This window comes from Carassius carassius, chromosome 38 (genome assembly GCF_963082965.1).
Source record: "Carassius carassius chromosome 38, fCarCar2.1, whole genome shotgun sequence".
Taxonomy (NCBI): Eukaryota; Metazoa; Chordata; class Actinopteri; order Cypriniformes; family Cyprinidae; genus Carassius; species Carassius carassius.
Window position 1 is genome coordinate 18,928,056 of NC_081792.1, and position 24,565 is coordinate 18,952,620.

Genomic DNA, 24,565 nt, shown 5'->3' on the forward strand with positions numbered 1-24,565 from the left:
TGCTCTGGCGCGTGGTGACAATTTGATAGCACTTAGCTTAGCCCAGTTCATTCATTAGGGACCAAACAGATTAAGTTAGAACCGACAAAACACCTCCACGTTTTCCCTACACTGAAAAAAATTATTGCTGATTTTACTAAAAAAATTATCGTAAGCGGTTGCACTCAATTCATTTTATCTACATTTAAACAAATGCGTTAAGTTGAACTAGTTCAACCTAATGCATTTGTTTAAATGTACTAAAATCAATTGTGTGCAACCAATCACGATACATTTTTTTTTTAGTAAATTCAATGAATAATTTTTTCCCGTGTATTTAAATACAGTTACACGAGTAGTTACACGACCAAGTATGGTGACAAAATAAAACGTGGCGCTTTTCTTAGCGGGTAAAAAGGATAACTATAATGTATGGCGGAATAGCACTTGGGACTCGGGAGCACTTCGACTCGGCGCAGTAATATCGAAGTGCTCCCGAGTCCCAAGTGCTATTCCGCCATACATTATAGTTATCCTTTTTACCCGTCAAGTCAAGAAAAGCGCCACGTTTTATTTTGTTACCATACTTGGTCGTGTAACTACTCGTGTAACTGTAGTTAAATGGGGAAAACGTGGAGGTGTTTGTTCGCTTCTAACTTCATCTCTGTTTGGAACCTTATGAATGAACTGGGCTAAGCTAAGTGCTATCAAAGTGTCGCCGCGCACTAGAGCGATTGAGTGCACGCACTGAGACGAGGGAGGCATGTATCAACTCGTCTTAGTTGAGGGAATAACATAGTTTAATATGAAAAAACGGTGGAGTGTTCCTTTTAATGAAGTTTTTAGTTTTGTTACTGTAATGTTGTAGTATCTTTGAATATTTTTTTTTTTTCTTACTTTTAAGGTCGATCCTGTTTTTCAGCGAAACGGTTCATGCTGTGTGTGGATCAAAACATAATACTGGACAACATCTCCTCCTTCATTTCCGCCCTGTGCATGATGTTTGGGAGCTATTATATCTTCAACATCCATTACCCATCAGAGCTGGCATCAACCCTGGAGTTTCTGCAGAGGTATGTCTTCTTGCATAGGCTTTATGCAACAATTTCACTTTATTGAACTTAAAAAAAATTAAGGTACTCAGACTCTTACGCTGTTGACGTAACATAAACAGTGCAACGCTTCCAGAATGCCGACGCTATTCAGGTGAGCACCACGATGCATGCGTGCGATTCGTTCCTTATTGGAGGACTTGGAAGCGTTGCACTGTTTATGTTACGTCAACAGTGCAAGAGTCTGACACAGGCTAGAAAAAAATTGAATAAAATTGTTATTTTTGTTTGTTTGCCTACAAAAAGTGTTCTCGTCGCTTCATAAAATTAAAGGACAACTCTGCCGCAAAATGAACCTAGGGTGTATTAAAGGAGAACTCCGGTCAATTTTAACATTAAGCTCATTTTTTTGTAAATTTAGAGTGCTGTCAGTACAGAGAACAACGACAAATCTGTGTTGGCTACACCATGTTATCCTCTTTTTACAATTTGCACCCTGTTGACTTCAATGGGGCAAGTTTTAAACCTGCTTTTAGCCTCTTAACATCCTTGATGTGTCATTACAAGTGCACCAGCCATGTGAGTGATTCCTTCAGAGTGAACACATTAATAAAAATGTTATTTCAGCCAGCGCACATACCTGTATTTACATCCTGTTTTCGGTCGAAGTCCATAGTAATCGATTGTTGAGTTCACGCGCATAGGTTTAGTTACCTATGATCACGCGCGTGAACTCGACAATCGATTACTGTTATACTTCGCGCCGTGACCGCATTACCACCTCGGGTGTGCATTATTTTTCTAATAATTCAACGGCCTGTCGTCAATTATTCCTTACATAACAGACCGCTGCGAAGTGTAACAGACCGTTGCCATGAAAAACAGCGCGTTGCTATGGACTCGGAACGGACTATTTTCTTTGGCGGAAGCAATACAATAGTTTTTAAATCAATAAACTCCTTTTTAAATCAATAATTTGTGGCAAATTATTTATTTATTTTGTATAGCCATGTAATAAGCGGGATAATGTATAGAGACGCGGTCGTTATAGCGAATAACAAGCCCTTCAGGCTGATTAAAGACCCCTCCGCTTCGGGGTTGTTATTTGCTATAACGACCGCCTCTCTATAAATTATCCCTTACATAAACATTGGTCAGCAAACACAAACAAACTCAACCAGGCCTGCTTGACGCACAGGAACAAACCTCATTGGTTCTTGAGAAAGCTCAAACAGGCTGCCTGGTTCTCACATGTCAAGTGAACATGCTTGAGCTTCTATTTACCACAACTGATGTGTAAGCTGATGAATGTTTATTTGTGAATAAGACTAAATTAACTTTGTTCATCATATAAACGATTGTGTCTGCAATTTTTTGGAATAAACCGTTCAATTCAGATTAGTTTTTCAATCTCTTTCAACTTTTTGAAGCAAAGTTTCAGTTGCGTAGCAGTCAATGTAGGGACAGATATCTCAGATTGCATTAAAAAAATCTTATTTTAAGATCTTAAGAAGACTTAAGAAAGAACTAAAGTCTTGCGGGTTTGGAACGACATGAAGGGCGAGTAATCAATGACAGCATTTTTGGATGAACTAACCCTTTAATACCTAAAATATCTTGAATAAAGAAATCTAAGTTATTTTTTTCTGTTAATAAAACTATTTTATAATTAATAAGTTGCCTGTTTTTCTTCTTTCTCAAGGTGTTTTTTCTCCATCAACCCAGAGAAGGGCACCAAAGTGGAGAAGACACAAACTTCACGCCTCAATGTGAACCCAAGAGTCCTTACTTTAATTCAGGAACTTTCAGATCATGAGTGGCGCGATGTCTGAAACTCTATGGACATTTGTTTGGACTTTACCCTGAATTTTGTTTTAGCTTCTATGCTCAGTTCTTCAAGATCAACCCAGAGAAGGGCACCATTGTGGAGAAGACACAAACTTCACTCAATGTGAACCTTTCAGATCATGAGTGGTGCGATGTCTGAAACTATGGACATTTGTTTGGACATTACTCTGAATAAGGTTTGTTTCAGCTTCTATGCTCTGTTCTGAAGATAACTTTTTCAGGTGAGTTTGTATGCAACTTAGTTTTATTGCTCTTATATTTTGTGATATTGTCCTGTACGTCAGTTCGCAGAGTGATATTGTCCTGCAAGTCAGTTCGCAGAGTGATATTGTCCTGCAAGTCAGTTCGCAGAGTGTTATTGTCCTGCAAGTCAGTTTGCAGAGTGTTATTGTCCTGCAAGTCAGTTTGCAGAGTGTTATTGTCCTGCAAGTCAGTTTGCAGAGTGATATTGTCCTGCAAGTCAGTTCGCAGAGTGATATTGTCCTGCAAGTCAGTTCGCAGAGTGATATTGTCCTGCAAGTCAGTTTGCAGAGTGTTATTGTCCTGCAAGTCAGTTTGCAGAGTGTTATTGTCCTGCAAGTCAGTTTGCAGAGATTCATTGTTTAACAAATATTCTTTCTTGCGCTCTCCTTCTCTATTTTTCATTTGTACTCTTTTTCTCGTCTTTGTTTCCTTCCATCTCTTTACCTCCATCTTTCCTCTATCAGTTCCAATGAGATAATTAAGCTGTACATATTACAAATGTGTATGTTGTGCTGCTTTAATATTAATAAAGAAGACAAGACAATGCAGAAAATGGATGTTTTTATGCAGTTTTGTACTAAAATGCAGTTTAAAACAAAGTTGTTTACAATGACTGTCATTTTTACAAATTTATTCTGGCAACCACAGCTGCCAAATTATTTTTGTAAAAACAACAGGATTTTTTTGTATAAACAAACTTAAAGTCTGTATTTCTTACAGTAAATCCCTGTACATTTTACAGGATTTTTTTTACAGTGACCTGTAATTTTTACAAAATTATTCTGGCAACCCAGCTGCCAAATTGTTTTTGTAAAAACGACAGAATTTTTTTTACAGTGTTCTTCTATTGTCCTGTTCATATGCTTCACAACAGAAGCAGCTCACACTCAGACAGAGAACCATGCAAAAAACTGAGCCGGCATATAAAAAGATTTCTCTTCATGGTTATTTCTCAAACATCTGCTTCTCAAACAAATTTAGTACTGGATCAAATATAATCCACTCAAAATACATTTAAGGACACATACTCAAGCTAAACCTTCTGAAGATGCCAAAACAAACACGTCTCCTACATGCTGAAGTAGTGACGAATTGCCCGTGCACTTTCTGAGAGAAAACCACAAGAAGTGAGTAAGCAAGACCGAGGGCATGTGCCAGCAAACCCCAACAAACAATTGGAGAAAAGCAACAGGAAAATGGGCAGATTTTAGAGGTTAAATAATCACAAAAACCATATATTGAAAAAGAATTCATCTGGCTGAAAATGTGAAGACTTGAATTCATGATCAATTATATATATATATATATATATATATATATTGTGACGAGTCAGCTGCCTCCTCCCTGATTGTCACCGGTACCCCGTCCTAAATCGCCGCCCTTCACCAGGTTCCCGACTGGAGTGGGTGTGTGAGAGGAGTGGCGCTGGACGAGTCAGGGCTGGCGGCGTGTGATGGGGCACACCTGAAGGAAATGTAGCCTCATCACCACCGCTGTTTAAAAGCCCAACGCGCCTCTCCTCGGGAGACCGGTCTATTCCCCGTGCATGCACACTGGTGTCCTCGTGGGTCCAGGAAGGGTGCCTTGAGGGACTCCCGCGCCACTAGAGACGTGAGCTGCGATCCGGATGGGAATCGCACCCGTTTACACGGCCGTCGGGCCAGGATGACGGGCCGTCCATCCCCTGCCAGCGCCGCGGCCAACAAAAGTGAAGCGGCCGCTAGAGGAAGCCGCCACCCCTCGCGCCCCGGACCGAAGAGGGGAGCGCGTGCGGCCGCCGGACTCCGCCCCTTACCTGGACCCTTCCTCCACGAACACTGCCCGACCCACACGAACCCCGCAGCACGACGAGGATACCAGATTTCCTGTTTATTTTGGACACTCTTCCCCTTTGGCCACCTTTATCCCCTGTTTTATTTGATTTTCTGTTAATAAAAGCCTCTCCGAGGCCTGACGCCACGCCCACTGTGTCTGTCTTGTGCTCCTCCCGCCACTATATATATATATATATATATATAGGACCCTATTACTCAGTTCCACTATTAAACCCTGTCTGACACCCCTTAGCATGTATTCAAAATCTACAGAAATGAAAATAAAGTCATCAAACACAAATCTAAATTAAATATAGATTAATCCTTACTGATTTCCTCTCTTTTCTTTTGTTCTTGGATTAACAGGCATCACAGCAGCTGATTATTAGGTTATTTTGTCTGCTTTAAAACCTGCCACTGCTGAGCATGACTTGGATCTGACATACATATTTTCTCACAACTCTTTACCTTTTCTGACTCACTTCAGTTTAATTTTGTGTGTTAGATGAGGGAGACAGTGCTGGGCTTTTGAAAACCACTGCATTTCAGAGATAGGCTATGTTCTCAAAAGTTGACTCATATACAGGTACATGTCGTGGAAAAGTTCATTTATTTCAGTAATTCAACTCAAATTGTGAAACTCGTGTATTAAATAAATTCAATGCACACAGAAGTCAAGTCTTTGGTTCATTTAATTGTGATGATTTTGGCTCACATTTAACAAAAACCCACCAATTCAATCTCAACAAATTAGAATATGGTGACATGCCAATCAGCCAATCAACTCAAAACACCTGCAAAGGTTTCCTGAGTCTTCAAAATGGTCTCTCAGTTTGGTTCACTAGGCTACACAATCATGGGGAAGACTGATGATCTGACAGTTGTCCAGAAGACAATCAATGACACCTCCCATATAAGGAGGGTAAGCCACAAACATTCATTGCCAAAGAAGTAGGCTGTTCACAGAGTGCTGTATCCAAGCATGTTAACAGAAAGTTGAGTTGAAAGAAAAAGATGCACAACCAACTGAGAAAACCACAGCCTTATGAGGATTGTCAAGCAAAATCATCAGGATTTGACACCTGCCCACACTGCCAAATGCACCAAAAGTTGGTTAAATGACCATGGTGTTGGTGTGCTTGACTGGCCAGCAAACTCACCAGACCTGAACCCCATAGAGAATCTATGGAGTATTGTCAAGAGGAAGATGAGAAACAAGAGACCAAACAATACAGATGAGCTGAAGGCCACAGTCAAAGAAACCTGGGCTTCCATACCACCTCAGCAGTGCCATAAACTGATCACCTCCAAGCCACGCTGAATTGAGGCAGTAATTAAAACAAAAGGAGCCCCTACCAAGTATTGAGTACATGTAAAGTAAATAAACATACTTTCCAGAAGGCCAACAATGTTTTTTTTTTAATTGATCTTACAAAGTTCTAATTTGAGTGAATTGATGGGTTTTGTTAAATGTGAGCCAAAATCATCACAATTAAAAGAACCAAAGACTTAAACTACTTCAGTCTGTGTGCACTGAATTTATTTAATACACAAGTTTCACAGTTTGAGCTGAATTACTGAAATAAATGAACTTTTCCACAACATTCTAATTTACTCAGATGCAACTGTACATGCATGCACAGTTTTAAGGCAGATTTGATAACATTTTTGGTAACTTCATGACTTAACTGACAACATAACTATGACACTGCATGCTTGTAGTTTCATTTGTGCTTTAATATGAAATGATATACAGTGCACGCTTACGCATTTGTGCATGCAATTGAAGAGCATGTGCTATGAGCCAAGTATAACGGGCTGGCAGGACAGGAAATTTTTTTTTTACTGACATGTAGCCTGACAACATCTAATCTAATCTAATATATACTGTATATAAATATAGTTTCCATCTGGGAACAAAGTAAAGCCAGATTGCTGCTCATAAGTACACATTTAGGGCTAAATAAGGCTAAGAGGAACTACTGCCAAGCCAAACTGTTACATTATTCAACCTGGGACTTTTTTTTTTCCCCTTTGTCTTCTTACTTGAAATGCTTTTGGAGGAACAATTCTTGTGAACGCCAGGAGAAGTGCTCAGAAAGCTGAAACAATGCCTTTTTGTTTGAGTTTTGTATTTATAGTTCAAAATTAATATAATTTTTGAACACTTCAAAATTAGTACATTTCAACAACAAGTCAAGAAGAATAACATCAACCCAGTGGCCACTGCTGCATCTTCATGTGTGATATAAAATTATTCAGCTATGTGTCTGTGACGAGTGGGGCGTGGCCGAGAGCCATGGGAACGGAGCGAGGCCGGTGGAGTGATTGGAAATGAGCGACACCTGCGCCACTCACCGGTCTCGAGTCCCACGGAGGAGATCGGAAGGATACAAGAGGAGTGACGACAGTGAAGGACGAGAGAGGACCAGGCCTGGGTTTTATTTTGTGTTTTGGTTTTGTTTGTGCACTACAGTCGTCTTTGAGGAGCTGCCACGCTGTTCGGTATTTATTTGGTTATTAAAGTTTCATTTAAATGTTTGCTGGTTCCCGCTTCCTTCTTCCCGTGACTACCAATGTTTTTATATTGTTACAGTGTCATAATACTAATAATGATCTCCTATCAAAGGCCATGTTACTATTTCTCATGCATATATATATATATATATATATATATATATATATAAAACAGTAATATGATTTTTATTTTTTTTATTTTTTAGCAATTAACATTTCTTATTATTATCAATGCTATAAATAGTTGAGCTACTGCTCCTTACTGGAAACTGTGATATGTTTTTTTAGGATACTTTGATGAATAGAATTACAGACTATATATATATATATAGCATTCATAAATACTGTAGATCAGATCATGAAAAAGTCAACTATTCTAGTCTGTGAACACTGTTTTTAAAATTGTAGAGAAAAAGCTGGCAAATGGCCAACACAATGCTGATAAATATACACCTCAATTTAATTTGTGTAAATAAAACATACATATTATTTTCCAAAACATTGATTAAAAACCAAACACATCTTACATTAACATCTTTTATCTAAAGACCTGCTCAAAGTCGAAGAGAACAGTAAGGTTCACAAGGCCTTGTGAGTACAAAATCCATCTTTAGTTTTGCCCCACATGTCCCCCGAGAGTCATGTTAATAAAATCAGCTTGTTGATTATCTTATGCCGACATTTACAAAGGGCCTGGAGAGGACTGGAAAAAGTCCATTATTGTTCTCTACTCGCAGATATCACAACCTGAACAGACCTCCTACAATCTCACACCCGTTTAAAAGGTCACTGTAAGAAAAAAAAGTCATTCAAATGACCACAAAGTGCAATATCCACCAAACAGTAAAGCACGACACTGTGACTCAACAAAAAGCCAATGAAGGAAAGCACATAGACTTTACCTCTTAGTTGACTAAAAGCAAGAGCGAGAGAGAGCACTAACTCTGTCATCAATTTGGCTATGCCTCATTTCTCAGACCTTTCACACATCTGTGGTAAAAACCGCAGCACTTCACGCAGCTCAGAGACTTTTTAATAACAACATAAACCTCAGCTGTCACCGTGAAATAACATACAATAACGCATTCATGACACACACCTGATGCCGGTGTCACACGCATGTGTGTGTGCACGAGTCTGCCTGTCTCTCTCCCCCCTGAAGTGACGGCTTCTCGACGGTCTGTAAGAATAGAAGAAAACGACGTAGTTTCAGGACAACTCGATGCTTTGAGTGCCCAACACCCCCCTCTCTTGCTCTCCCTCTCTCCCCTTTCCACTTCCCCTGCTTCCTTCCTTCCTTTCTTACTGGCTGCTTCTGAACAGCTCAGAGTCTGTCTGTGATCTAGGTGATTCAGATAGAGCAGCTGTGTGTACAGACTACCGACTAAAAGGTCTAAAAGAGGGGGGAGAACAGTTGCGGTTTTCCAGCCACACCCGCTCCCACTGATTTTGCCATTCGCAAACACAGTTGTACAACCACCCATACAAAAAACAAACACACAAAACTCTGCCTGACTTAAAATCTTTCACTGTGTATTCTCATTCTCTGTTCTAGTTTTTACTTTAGTCATTTATCATCTATAACAATCAGATGAACCAGGCAAAGATAGCCTCATTTATTTGCACTGTAATCTTAAAATCTGTCTAGTTTGTACTAGTGGTGCGAATATAAAATGAACTGTAACACTATTGACACTGTAACAGAAGGGTTATAGGAAATACATATTTAAAATGATGAGTAAATACATGTAAATACAAATGATGAGTGATGTACGAAAAACCTGTGTGTCTGACACTTTTCCTTAGTCTTAGTAATTTATCTCTTATATGTACACCAACTTTCTCCTGCCATCATCTACGTCAGATTTTTTTTCCAGAGTTCACCCCTGCAGTGGTGTCAACATATCCTACATAAAAACAGACTTTGAAGCCTGCGGCTGAGCTTACTTTTACCAAATCCAGAGTATTACAGTATCAAAATCCCTTTTCTTCTACTCTCTCCATCCTTCCTCTCATACTGACTGTGCTTTATATAGCAGGCTGATGTAAGGCCTAATAATGTTCTAGTTCATAAAATACTGTTCCTAATTAAAGTCATAAGAACCTCAGATTCATTAAATGACAATGTGCAAAACTCGATTTGTCTTTCTTATCACGCCATTACTGACCCCAGAAGAAAAAAAAAAGTAAATAAATAAATTAAACAAAACAGCAGAGGATGTGAATGGTCATGTAAAAAATGCCTCAGAGACAGCAATCTCTCAGAAACATGAGGAGACAGAAGTGTCATCATGAAGGACGTTTCCAACAGTTTAACGTCACTCTTGTATCCATTTCCTGTTTTTACTCAACTCTGAATCCATAACAACTTCCTGTGGCTGTGTCTCTTGGCCTTCCCTTATGAGGACTGGGATGTGGAGGACTAGTGTGATCTCACTGCTTGTCCCTTGTGAATGATGGGAAATACTCAAGCATTTGAAAAATGTCCTATCAGGCTATCACATGTTTACCTTTTGAGTAAACATTAGTAAACTATAATTTATACAAGATATATAGCATCTAACAACATATTGTTTGATATAAGATGTCAATGTTATATCATTATTTTAAATATAATATTTTTTTCTGCTCTATTCTTTAGATATAAAGAAGTATATTACATTCAGATTTTGTAAAAAAAAATAAAAAAATATATATTTTTTTTAAATAGCATGTTGATCCTATGCACTCATCAAAACAACTGACATTTGGCTTTATTTCAAAGCATGTTGTCATTACACATGAATACGCCTGAGGCAAGGAAGTTTCCGATATCTTATGGAGAGCTGAAAACGACTGTAATTTTACTCCTCAGGGGTCATGCATTGTGACCTCTTTGTTCATCCAGAGTCTTAAATCTCACTTGGTGACATCAGAGGTCTCCTTTAAAGGAGTGAATGAGAGAGCGGAGAGCTGTATTTGGCAAAAAAAAAAGCACAAACAAGAAGGAGAGAATTATGATCTTCAAGCTGACAGCTGACAGCATGGAAAATGAGAGTAAATATAGGTTGTTTTCATACTTGGTCCCAAATCAGAACCAACAGGAGTAGAAGTACAACTAGGGAGAAGTTACAATATTTAAAGTTGAATCATGTCAATCTATCTTGTGTATTTCTACCTCTATTAGTGCCGTAAAATAGTATTGTAAACTATGACTGTTTCACAAAACACTCCAAAGGTTGGTCAAGGAAACAGAAAAATGAAATTGAAATTTTTAAATAAATTCAACTTGAATGAAATCTATGTATATTAATTAAATCTAATTAAATTAAACATAATAAATCTGTATTTTATTTCATTATTTTGTCCATGTGGCCAAGCACACACACATAGATTTACTTATCTGAATGGGGAATTATATTGACTCAGTTTTTATATACAGCTAGTTATAAATGCTATAACCTAACCATTACCAACACCCAAATCTTTACAGATTTTATTTAAAAAAAAAAAATTACAGTAAAATCTTCATTTCGGGGGGTTTTGTCAGGTTTAGCTCACTTCTGGGAAATTTCTTCCTGGAAATATGGCACAAACACACACTAGAAATGTTCCTAGTAGCTGAGTATTATTGCTCCATCTTGTGGTAGAAAGCGGTAGTGAGGCTCCTCTATCCAAAGCATTCCATGAACAGATTTACTCCAGTTTCTTTTGTCCTTGAAATATTTCAGGCAGCACATAAAGATTTCAAAGCGTGCATCTCCTGAGAATGTTGTGCTTTAGACGTGAGTTCAGCCTCTCCTCACACACAACAGAGAGAGACATAAAGCAAGGTCAGAGGAGACAAAGCACAGACCTGCTGCAGAAGTTGATATAATCCTTTCAATCATATTAACGGCTGTAAACGAGTTTGATAACCTGCTACGGGAAAGTAACACAAAAGAAGATATTTTGAACAATGTTCGATGCTGTTTGGACACCGTTGACTTTTTGTATACGTAGACAGAAACCACTGACATTTTTTTTAAATACCATATTGCTCAGAAGAAAGTCAGAGGTTTAGAACAGCGTGAAAAAAATATGACAAATTTCATTTTTGGGTGAACGATCAATGTAATAAGCTCATTTCATGGTTGTGAGCTTCTTGATGTCTTTAAAATTACTTTGTGAGGAAAATCCATTGCGACAGGTTGCCAGGTTAACCTCAAGCCAACAGATTAAATATATTATTGAACATTGAAAAACAATTAACCTACTTTTCTAACTGAAATCAAGCCTCTGAAGCCAAGACATTGGACAAGGCGACATTCTGGTGTTTTTATAAAGAAACTGTCTGAAAAACACCATTATCCCATCTGCTAACCCATAATACTCTTGTCCTGCTCCAGCTTAGTGTCTTTGAGTGAGTGAAGTGACATTCAGCCAAGTATGGTGACCCATACTCAGAATTTGTGCTCTGCATTTAACCCATCCAAAGTGCACACACACAGAGCAGTGAACACACACACACTGTGAACACACACCCGGAGCAGTGGGCAGCCATTTATGCTGCGGCGCCCGGGGAGCAGTTGGGGGTTCGATGCCTTGCTCAAGGGCACCTAAGTCGTGGTATTGAAGGTGGAGAGAGAACTGTACATGCACTCCCCCCACCCACAATTCCTGCCGGCCCGGGACTCGAACTCACAACCTTTCGATTGGGAGTCCGACTCTCTAACCATTAGGCCACAACTTCCCTTTTGTAAGCAGCACATTCATCTTTTACAACACAAATTACAGTCAGCTGCTAATGTCTGTTTATTATAGTGCAGTCACTGTTTAGTCTGTATTTGTGTAAGGGATGAGAACAGTCGGCTTATTTCGCAACTTTTTCAAACACACATTTACATGTGCACACAAGCATGCAAATGCACACACACATAAATTATCGATGCATATACACATATGGATACACTCACACGCTCTTACACTATGCTTAAATATTACAGATCTTGTTCTGTGTTGGTTCTGTGTGGAATTAATGTGTAATGGATCCAATTTTGCCCCATACTAATATATATATATATATATATATATATATATACCAATTCATTTACACACAAGAAATCAGTCAAACTTAAAGTTGAAGTGTGTAACTTGCTTCTAGCTACAATTGGTCAGACAAATGTGATAGCCAGCCATGTCCCAAACTCATGCCACTGGTCTAGTCACTGTACAGGATGCTATTTTAAAAGTGTCAACACCTTTTGGGGAAATTAATCTATGAAGGACTTACTCAATATACCTGGCATTGTATATTACGAATAAGTCACTTTGGATGAAAGTGTTTGCTAAATATGAAAGTCGGTTTCCACCACAGGATAAAGAAATATTATCTTACAATTCTGACAATTTTTCAAGCAATTCTTAGAAGAAAAAAAATCTAAATCATGAGACAAAGACTCAATCTGGAAACAAAAAAAGATTAATTTGCGAGATATAAACTGAGAATTCTGACTTTCATTCATTCAATTCTTGTTTTACATCTGGCAATTCTGGCTTTTTTTTCAGTTTTGAGTTGAGTTGACTTGAGTTGCAAGTTTATATTGTAGCAATGTACAAACTTCATAATCATCGGGAAGAAAGAGGCGGGAACCGGCGGACAATCAAATAAGGTTTAATAATCAAAATAAAGACAAAACAGCGCCTTCAGCCCCTCACGGACGACTGACGCGCACAAATCAAAACCAAAACACAAACTAAAACCCAGGCCTGGTCCTCTCTCGTCCTTCACTTTTGTCGCTCCGGTTTTATTTCCTTCCATCTCCTCCATGGGACTCGAGACCGGTGGGTCGAACAGGTGTCGCTCATTTCCAATCACTCCACCGGCCTCGCTCCGGTTCCCACGGCTCTCGGCCCCGCCCCACTCGTCACATACCCCCATCGCCCCTCGCAGGCGGGGGTACCCTCGAGACTGCGCTCTACTCCCCCCCTCCCCTCCTCTGAGGGGACCGCTCACGGGGACCTGCGGGAACCTGGGGGTAGGACAGACGAGGCGAGAGAAAAGGAGATGGAAGGATAAGGAGCGACAGAGACGAGAGAGGGGAGAGAGGAGAAAAAAAAAAAACATCCGTTTCCCAGACGCACTGCTGCTCGGCCCTCCACCAGCTGGGTGATCTGGGTGCCTGGCGGTGGCACTGGACAGCCCTTGGCGGACGGCACGACACTCCTCCGCCGCCCGGTGGACGGCGACTGCTCCTCCGATTTTTGGCGGACGGCAGGAGCCCCCGTTCCCTGCTCCTCCGGATTCCTTCATGGAGGCAGCAGGCTCCGGCCCCCTGGCGAACGGCGCCGACTTCTCCGCTCCCTCACAGACGGCAGCCGCCCGTCCACATCGCGGGCGGCCGGCAGCGAGCTCGCCCGTCCCTGTCAACTCACTCCAGCCCACCGCCTCGAGCGTCCATGGCGGCCCACTTCCTCGCCTGATCGATGGCACCGCGGATTCACCACAGCGGACGAGGGATCTTCAGCAGCGCGTCCCTGCTTCTCCCGGGCTTCGGCACCACTGTAGCAAATTAAAACTCCATGATCACGGGAAGAAGGAGGCGGACACCGGCGGACAATCAAATATAAACTTTAATTACAAAATAAAGACAAAACGGCGCGTCAGCCCCTCACGGACGACTGACGTGCACAAATAAAAACCAAACACAACTAAAATCCAGGCCTGGTCCTCTCTCGTCCTTCACTGTCGTCGCTCCAGTTTTATATCCTTCCATCTCCTCCGTGGGACTCGGAGCTCATCTCCAATCACTCCACCGGCCTCACTCTGTTCCCATGTCTCTCGGCCCCGCCCCACTCGTCACATATATTAATAAAAGTACGAATTGTGAGACATAAATTTCGAATTGCAAAAAAAAAAGTCTGAATTATGATATGAAAAGTTGCATTTACATTTTTATTTTTTTTAACCCGTGGTGGAAACAAGCTTCCATGGCTAAAAGCATAAATATTATTGTAATTCAAGCTGTCTCTGAGATAAGAGTATTTTAACATTGAAAAAATACACAATGCACCTTTAAATGTCAGCTAGCACAATGAGCAGTTATGTCAAAAGCAAACTATAGTCATCATCTTTGTGTATTTTCACCTATTGACCCTTTGCAGGAGAAAGGAAGAACAAACCTACATGAAACTTGTAGTGCACTAGAGACAACCGCAAAGTCCTCAAAACATAAACAAGCGCATACACACACTTAAACTCTCCTTCGCTCTTTTTCAGCAGAAACCTTTCCAAATAAACAAGAGTCCTTCTCATCTTTCCATATTTTAAGGGTATAATGACATAAGCATGTTCTTGGTTCAGATAAAAACACTGGGTACATTAAGTTAAGTCTGGCTTCGATCAGAGAGGACTAGAAAGAGAAGTGTTTACCCAGAGACTCTTTTCAAAAGCTTGCTAAAGTTCAGAGGACACTGGCAGAGTTGAGCTCACAGGAAATGTAGGACACCAAAAAAAAGCAATCATCACTGTGATGTCCTATAATGAAAAAGACATGCTCCATGTAAACAAACTTTATCGGTTTCCTTTATACAAGGTTTATCTGTATCCAAAGTTTGAAGAGGCCTGGTACCTGCAATTATTTTTGTGTACAAAAATTGTCAGTACTCTTATCGATACCTGTTTTACAAGATAGTCTGCCTCGTTGGTCTAACTAGACAAAAGATTGTTAGTCTCGAAAACCAGGTTTGATAATACGCTTTATTTTGACCAATAATCATCCATTCAGATATGAGCTGTAACTATATCTGACATGCACTTCAGTTGTTTTAATGTGAATTTTAGGAATGGTTTGTAGACCAAATGCATTCAGAGTGGTTGTTTGCTTATTTCCCTTATTGTGCCTGAAAATAATTCTATTATAAATAGCTATTCATTTATGAATTATATATATATTAGGGGTGTAACGGTACGTGTATTCGTACCGGACCGTTTCGGTACAGGGCTTTCGGTACGGTGCACTTGTGTACCGAATGACCGAATGCAATATTTTGTGTGCGGAAAATAGGTACATTTTCGTGTTTCCAAACGAACATATTAAGTGGCAGAAGTCTCCGCGTTCAGCGCAAATCCCGCCCTGCAGCTGATTCTAAGGCCGGTGACACACATTGGCTGCGTGGCGTGAGTGTGGCGTGTCTGCTGCGTGTCAGTTGCGTGACGGCTGCTTCGCGTTTTCTGTGTCTTTACACACCAGAATCGTGCCCGACGCGCTGCTGGTGCACTGCTGCTGCTGTAGGTGACATAGAGGGAGACCGCCGACAGACCAGGATCTTGTCTTCACGACAACAATATCTATACTTCATGTTGAGCATAAATATAAAGCCTAATGATAAAGGACACCGTCAACAGTATTGACGGCAAAATAGACTATGTTTGACAGGTGCAATATGCCAGTGTGTCACCGGCCTAAGGTTTTCAAAAGACATCACGCGAGTGTGAACATCACTACAACTAGGAAAAAAATGACCGTAATTCAAACGCAGCTCTCGTCGGCATTTAAACAGACCTTTGCTCTTAATTACGATCGGTACAACGCAATAACGAAATCTGAGCAGGTCTAAAAACTGAAACTGTTGATGCTGCAACTTTACACTTTGGAAAAGTTATATATATTTTTAAATATGAGCAGGCCTACAAGCTGGGATTGGTAATGCTCCACTGTAATCATAGTTATTTATTTATATTTTTCATTATATTTTATTATATGATATTGGTTTGAGACTGAGAGTATTTTATTTAGTGGAGAAATTTGCAGCAGTATTTTATTTCTTATTCTTTTTTATTTTATATATATTTTATTAAAAAGTATTCAAAAAAGTGTAAACAAATTGTTAAAAAAAGTTTATAGTAATAAACAACCTGCAGTTTAATGTTTGCATTTCTTTCCCTTACTGTACCGAAAATGAACCGAACCGTGACTTTAAAACCGAGGTACGTACCGAACCGTGATTTAAAAAAATATATTTTAAAAAAATAGTTGACTTTTTTAAAAATATGTATTTTTTAATATATTGAAGAAATTGATTTTTTTAAATAAAAAAAAAATTCTAAATGATAATTGCTTATATATTTAATAACAGTAAATAATTAATTAATAAATAAATAAAAGCTTAGTCAACAGAGTCAATAAATTCAAATAATCATAGATACATTTCTTTGCCAATAAGAAAAAATAGGAGTGACTGATTTAAAAGAAAGTGGACAAAGGCAGTAATACACTGGCTTTTTAGTCAAACCAGTTTGGCAATGGTCCCAAGACAATAAAGCGCAATCAAAAACAGACTAACAGAGAGGCACAGGAAGTGACAGTGTGTATAAAGGGAGAGAGAGAGACAGAGCAAGACAGGAAGGGAGAGACATATTGTGTTTTGTGTAGGTGTGTTTATATGTGAACAGCCTCATATATTAGCGAGCAGTAATCTCATATTTCCATGCCTGCATCCCCAGACTCCCAGGAGATAGTGAAATACCACCTATAACATCATATCCGTCCTCTCACCACTGAACATTCAACAGCACAAAGACAAACAAAACTATTGTTTTTCCTGTCAGTTCCCTAAGTCAAAATGCTGACAAATTATTATTATGCTGGAATATTCCATGTGATAAATGCAATTGGCATACTTGGGATTTTTGTCCATAAAAGTCCACGACAAGTTGACAACACTAAGAGGTAAACATTTACCAGCTTGTGTCACCGGCCCTACAGGGCTTCACTGTGCCGTGTGACAAATTCTGACAGCTCACCTTGGAAGCAAGCCGTCGTTCGGGACAGCTGGGATGCTGACACAAGATGCCGGTTTTCTCCTCCTGTGTAGGCTTCTCACCTGAAACAAAACACAAACAGAGGTTAAAGATCAACCCTGTGTGGGAGGGAATTATACATGAGGTCAAGTTGTAGGCCAGACTGGTTAAGTCAGATCAGTGAAATTTCATGGATATAAAAGGTCAACTGTATGCTGTCAATGTTATAGCGATGTATGAGGCACAGACATACAGTAAGTTATTTATTTTCGCTTAAGACGCTTCGAGAGACGCTTGTGAACATGGCGAGTCTGTGGGGGATATGTCGTTCGGCATGAGCCAAAAGACATAACAGCAATATGGGACTCAAAAGATGAAGCAGCTGGAGGATAGAGAGACTGATTGAAAAAGAAATAACTCAAACAAAAACCAAGAGCCACAAACAAGAGCTAATGCTAAGTAGGATAATGATATGGTAAGCAACTCAAACATGACATCCCATCATTCAGCCATGCTAAGTCCATAAAGACAATCAACTAAGTATCAGGGTACCAGGGATCGATGATTAAAAATTACATTAAATATTAAACATTTAGAGAGGGATTGACTAAAAACTGAAGAATTGACAGTAACACAAAAAGGGAAAAGAAAGAGGAAAAGGAGAGGAAAACAGACAGAATGAAAAAAGTTGGCAGAAATCTGAGATTTCCAGACATTACAAGATTGCTGGCAGACTGGCTGATTTTCCTTTCAGTGATGGCAGTGATATTCCACTTACCTAGAAACCCACAAGTTTTAATGTGAAAAAAGTGCATGATTTTTTCATCGATTTCACCCCTCATTCTCCTTTCTAGCAATGCTGCCACTTCAATACCGAAGTCAACAGAAGCCATTGATGTTTACAGAGTACAGACAACCACATTGGAAAAGAGAGACCAAATCTGACTTTGAATATATTATATAGAGCAGACATTACGAATTACTGAAAAACATTGCTATACAGGCTGATTCATTACAAAATCGTAGCAAAATTCTATGCTACAGTGATGGTACCATGGAACACCGATTCAAGGTTCCATTCCTTTATTCCCTCTGAACCATCATGAATAAAAATTCATTTGCACCACATCTTAAATCATCATTTAAGTGATGAAAAGGTTTTTTAAACATTTTGTTTCATTTGGAATAGTTTTATCATGGGCAAATTTGGGTGGTGGTGGAAATGTTGCCACAAATGAGAGAGTGATGATGTGTAACAAGTTATAAGTTTGGGTCTAGGATAAGTGAAAAGCAATTTCAACAATGCATTAAAGGCATTAAAGCGAAAATAAACAGACGAAGGCTTGGAAAAAAAAAATCTGTCCCCCTAGGACATAAAAGTGTCAGAGGTTAGTGAAACACCCATATACAGTGGTTGTGTGAATGTTTTCTGTGTTCATACAGCATGATATTTACAAGGTACACAGTGCCTACCTCATCAAGGCACTGCAAGTTTTCTAACATCCTGAAAGCAGAACATCACCACATAGCCCAAGCCAGACTTTAGATATTATCCTCAACGCTGCTCACATTCCATCTCCATACTCGCCTCCATCTCTCCATGAAGAATATTCCATTTCTCCTTCTTTAGTGAGAGAGGCAAAGGGCACCTACTAAGAAATCCTCTATGTAAGGAATGTGCAGAATGCCAGGATCTGTTTTTCATGGCCCTCTGTTTACCCAGTCGTTTGCCGAAGTTCCTGAGGAGTGTTAAGCACACCTACTGTCTCAAGTGCAAGAACGGAAATATTTTATTTAATACTCGTTTCCTTTGCCTCCACCGGAGGAACAGAAAGCTGATGCCATGGATGCCAGTATATGATTTGGATGGTCTGAGAATGTCAAAACATGACCGGGAGAGGAACTGTCACTGATTCTTTATTCCTGGATAACTAATCCTCTTGTGTTTTGGGCTTAAATGAGATTAGGTGATAGAGTGTGACATAGCAACATTGGCTCAACCGATGCTGTGTGTTTGGGGAGGCCCAATCTGCTTATGTAATGGCCACTGAGTTTCTGAAACCTATTTGAAAACAGTCATTTTAACAATAAATGACACACTTCAGTTCATTACACAACTGCTATGTGTGTTTTCTTTTAGCTTTAAAAGAAACCTAAAGATTTAGACAATAAGAAAAGACAATTTGTTTGACTGCAAAGACTGGAAGAGGGATAGAGTTAGTGATTAGACAGACAAAATTCTTCCAGAGGCAAAGGTCATTCTTAGTGGGTCCTAATTAGGGCATTAGCACACAAATCAAACAGTAAGGGTAGAATGGAAAAGCTAAAACTCATTCTTTCTGTCTACACTTAGGTGTCACAGTGGTCTCTAAAACCGTCTGACTTCTTAGTGGAGACCACACTTTGTTTAACTAGATTTGAATATAAAAGTTCAATTTCTCCCAAATAATAAAATTCTATCATTATTTATTCACGCTTATGTCTTGCAAAACATGTATGGCTTACTTTCTTTCCCATGGAACACAAAAGGAGTTATTTATAGCAGAATGTCATTTGTTGTCGCTGCTTTTCCACACAATGAAAGTATATAGTGACCACTGATCTTCTAGGAAAGATTTTCTGCAAGTTATTAAAATTTTAGCCAATTCCTCACACAAAAGTTTCACATGACTTCAGAAGATTTGGAAAAGTCTACATGTGTTGTTTGGACTACTTTTATGATGGTTTTATTATGTATTCTTGACAGCTCCTGGTCCCCTTCAACTTTCATTATGGATGAGAACAGCATGGAGATTTGGCTAAATATCCCATTTTAGCTTTCCACTGAAGAAAGCCATACAACAACATGAAGGTGAGTAAATGATGACAAAACGCTGATTTTGGGAATGAACTACAGGCCCTCTGAAAACAATATTGCATTCTTATACTTTCAATGAAAAATATTTGCCTGTAAGAAGAAACATGGCCTGGGAAATGATATAATACAGAGTCTATCCATCTTAAACTTTATGTAATATCTTCAAAAAATACAAACAAAATACATTTTAAAACAATTTGATAGTTTATCTTTGAAGGTAAAAACTAATGATACAACCTAACTGTCTCACACTATTCGCCATTCAATAAAGATCTCTTACCAAAAGACTTCTGGGTAATGTCCGTGAGGGAGGTCCAGGTGTACCTCTCCACCCCCAGCTCATCCTGTGTACATGGCAGAGTTTCCAGCTCATAAGACCCGTGTCGCCGCCAATAGAACATTGTGATTTACAATCCAAGCGCAACCGATAAATCTAACACCGCATCTCACTTGTGAAGATCAAATTTATGTTCTTCAAACCTTGAACCAAACATCAATGTTTTAAATATTAATGCTCTTCAAGTTTCCCCATATTACAGAAATTACAAAAACTTGCGTGAGTTGTCTTATGGAGAGAAGTTCTCAGAAGTTTCCAGGCAGGGTGCTTTGGACTTTGTGAGCCAGTATGCGAAGGGGAAAAAAGAGGGGGGCTTGACCCACACAGCACGCCAGACAAGAAATGCATTCATCCACATGTGAAGTGCATGCTGGGATGTGAGGGAGACTTGGACCTGTGACTTTTCAGAATGGCAAGAGATACAAAGCTGCCTTTTGAGATGTCCACCTACTTGTTGCCCACAAACGCCATGCATCTCAAAGTTACAGTATCATATAGAGCAAGGATGCAGAAATCATACGATTTACAGACACTCAAGACACAGTAAGGAATATAGAAAGAGTATTGCAGGACAAAATACTTTATATAAAGGTTTATAGAGTTGAAAGTGAGAAAGGGTTAAGATAAAGATTAAGAGAATAGCTGCAAAGTTTGCGAATGCCCTCCAGAACCCCCACAATTTCTAATTTTGCTCTTACAAATTAGAGAGTAGCATACGAGAGTCTTAGCAGTCGGGATCCAACATTTCCAGCCATATGGTAGTGATTTGGAGCAGTGTGACGTGCAGGGGTTAGTTTTAATGAACAGGCTTCCAGTGGCAGTCAAGCCAATACACCACAGTCTCAGACTCTGTCAGCTTAATCATTCGCTGGGACATGTACTGTACAAACAACAAAGCTCTTTTGATCTTCACCTAGACATTTCTCTCTGCGAGCTGGTGTACGACTTTTATATTTATGGCCTATTTTATCTGGCTATTACATTAAATAATTACAGTTGAACTTTATCACTGCAAACTAGCACGGTTTTGTTTCTGCTGTACAGTGTGTTTCTCTGTAGCTATTGTTTGACTATTTAAATCGTTTGTCTGGTGTATTGTTGGTCACTCTTGATTCTTAGAATGCAAAAGAGTTTAAATGAAATTGAAATTAATTAATCAAATGAATCATATATATAATCTGATAAAAAAAAATATATGTGTGTGTGTGTATTTACCAGAATTAAAAAAACTTTTGGTCTAAATATATATACTTTCCATTAATTAATGCACTGTCCATCTGCATTAATACCACGAGTGAGAGATTTTAAGGTTGTTCTGCGGTAAATTTGATCTTTTAAAAAACTTTTTTAGGCCCGTCATAGATAAATAATGATGATATTAAAACCACCAGTAGGTGGCAACAAGCCCCTGTTTTGAGTACTGATTTATTGAATTGATTTGTCATTTTCAATACTATTTAGGGCAGATAGTCTGGATAGTATGCACATTGGGATGCAGGGAAGCTGTCCATCTGAATGGAAAAAACATAAAAACTCATACATGGGTATTTTTTCTTTAATTAAATTATAAGGTTATTTTTACCTGTGTTCTAATAGGCTTCATCATGCAGTGAATGCTTTTGGACTTTGATGTCAGCTCTCCTATCATCACCCAATCCCTCACAGTTACAATTACAGCACAATAATATTATGTCAGGGTGATGTTTTTAAATTCCAATGAAGGAAAAATCATACCTTTTCTGTTGTCTTCTTTTTAAGGAAATTCAAAAGTTGCGCTTTAACCAATTTTGCTTGAAAAATGACGAAAACTTGCTTCCGCTTGTATATGCAACTTGTTACAAAACCGAATTCTGATTGGCCAATTACCGTTATTATAATTTTTATTTTTTTCAACCAGGGGGATCCCATCCACCCTCAATTAGAGCCCTGACCACACCCAACTTTTGTTTGCAGCATTGCATTTGGCTGTTAATAATAATGCTATCTTCAGCTCATGATACTCAGCATGAAAAGCATATGTTACCACCAGCATGTTGGCCACACATGAAAGAGCACTGCATGGTGTGACAGCTACTACAGTCAATTATAATAACTAGGCTAATCCTCTGATCTGTGATTCTCCTGAGACTGTTTATCTTTGTTTAAAACACTAGCATTAGGACAGTCATGCACATGGTGTAGAGGCCATTTGAGCTGAAACTAGTAATGGGCTTGGTTTGGAGGCTAGATGGCAAATTAGTCAGGCAAGTGACAGTTCTGAAATAGACAAGACAAGTTCCATGCAGCGGTTCCTATTCAAAATCAGGTAAACAAGTCTATTTTACTGGCGTTGTTCATCACAAAAAATAAAAAGCTTAAACGGTATGTAACATCAAGAAATACTACTCAATAGCTTCAATGATAATAAATTATGAACATCATTAAAGCCCCATTTGTTAGTTTGAAGTTTGAATTTAATAACTACCCTGGACCTCACAGAGAGAGCATAATTTCCTTCAGTTGGAAGAGTACTTTGCACTGTCAAACTATAGTATATATATATAAATATTTCAAAATATTTATATTTGCTAAAAAGAATATAAAATAAAGATCTTGTGGCCAATCCTGCTAATTATATATATATTAATCCTGACCCTATAATTATAATAGTCACCATTTGGAATCACTTCCCATTTTCGATAAAATCAGCTGGTCTAAATATTATCTGGATAAATAGCTCATATCAGATTATCAAAGTCTTTCCATTTCTTATCATTGCATCGCAATTGCAACATATTTTTTCTAACTTTTCCATGATTTTCCAAACTAAATGCAGTCTCTATAAACAGAGCTGCTGACTCTCGATAAAGAGTTAATCATATTTCCTAATGATAAGCCAGTAGAGAGGTAATCTGTCTACATGTCACAACATAAATACAATTTAGCCCATATCTAATTGTGATGAATGAGAAAAGCTGAGATCAAGAGTGGCAGAAAATATGGATTTAAATAACCAAAAAAAAAAAAAAAATAATAATAATTCTGTTCAGGCAGACAGACATACAGTAATAACGAGTTAAACTGAATCTAGGCTATTTTCAGTTATCAAACAGTCAGTCTCTAGTCATTTAAGGGTCAGATGTCCTACTGAAATTACTCAGACATTACACCTTTTATGATACTTCTATGATGATTTTGCAGCATCTTTAAAGTTTGACATCTTCAAGCATTCATTCTCAATGAATGGAAAAGAGAAACTGGGACATCCAGCAAAATATGATGACACAGGGTTGAGAAAATGAAGACAGAATACAGGATGAACTATCCCTTTAAGACGTCCCCAAAACTTGTAGCTTCAACTTTTTACCTTAGTTGTCATTATTGCCACAAAGGAAGCACAATATGAAGGTAGTACACACTTTTTTTATTTAATTGCAGCCGGTAACGCATAAAACTAAATTTCACTTACTTAGTCGCAAACGAAGCCCAAGCCAGCTCTTGGGTGGCGATCCATATCGATGCATTATGTGCTGTTGACCATGTGGCTTAATTTCCAAGTTCTGCGTATTCATGTGTTTGTTGTTCTCAGTGATGAGACATCCGACCATACCGTCCGCTGAGTATCAGCTGGAGAGCAGACATGGGCTCAGACGCGCTGTTGGCAGTCCTCCAAAAACAAAGCGTCAGGCAATTCACTTGAACTAATTTTGATATCGTTGACATGTATATTTCATGTATAATCTGTAATGGTCCCTATAATATAACGCAAAACTATTTAGTTTCTTTAAAATATCTTATCTGTACGCTTGACTGACGTCCTAAGCGCTTCACCTTGCGTGCGCTGCAGAGACACATAAAGGACCTGTTGACAGTCGTTGACGCACTAAGTTTTTGTCTCCTTTCTGGCCTCAAGGTTTACTGAAACTTATTGAATTGCGATGTAAGAACATGGTATATCCTCTTTCAAAGCCAACATGACATATTTTGAGTACACACAGCTTTGTGTAATGCAACAAAAAACAAACAACAGACATGTTATTCCACATACACACACACACACACACACACACACACACACACACACACAATGTTGTGTTCTCACCTACTTTAGACATGCAGGCATTTCCCCAACCTGCCCTACCCATCCTCACTCGTTTTACATGGCAATCTGACATTTCA

The 24,565-nt window shown here is 39.0% G+C and overlaps 1 protein-coding gene across 7 annotated transcripts in view; it reads right to left on the reverse strand.

Moving 5' to 3' along the window:
* LOC132119482 (pleckstrin homology domain-containing family G member 5-like) overlaps positions 1-24,009 on the reverse strand; it is a 48,477-nt gene extending 24,468 nt beyond the window's left edge. For 2 of the 7 annotated variants that reach the window (XM_059529501.1, XM_059529502.1), the window contains exons 1-2: positions 23,856-24,009; positions 17,217-17,296 (exon numbers count right to left, since the gene is read on the reverse strand). In XM_059529501.1, coding sequence (XP_059385484.1) covers positions 17,217-17,296; positions 23,856-23,994 — 219 coding nt within the window. In that variant the 5' untranslated portion in view covers positions 23,995-24,009. Of the gene's footprint in view, positions 1-8,552; positions 8,717-17,216; positions 17,297-18,686; positions 18,704-20,350; positions 20,592-23,855 lie in introns of those variants that run through there. The other 5 variants (XM_059529503.1, XM_059529506.1, XM_059529505.1 and 2 more) reach the window with 5 other exon arrangements.
* Positions 24,010-24,565: the final 556 nt, after the last annotated feature.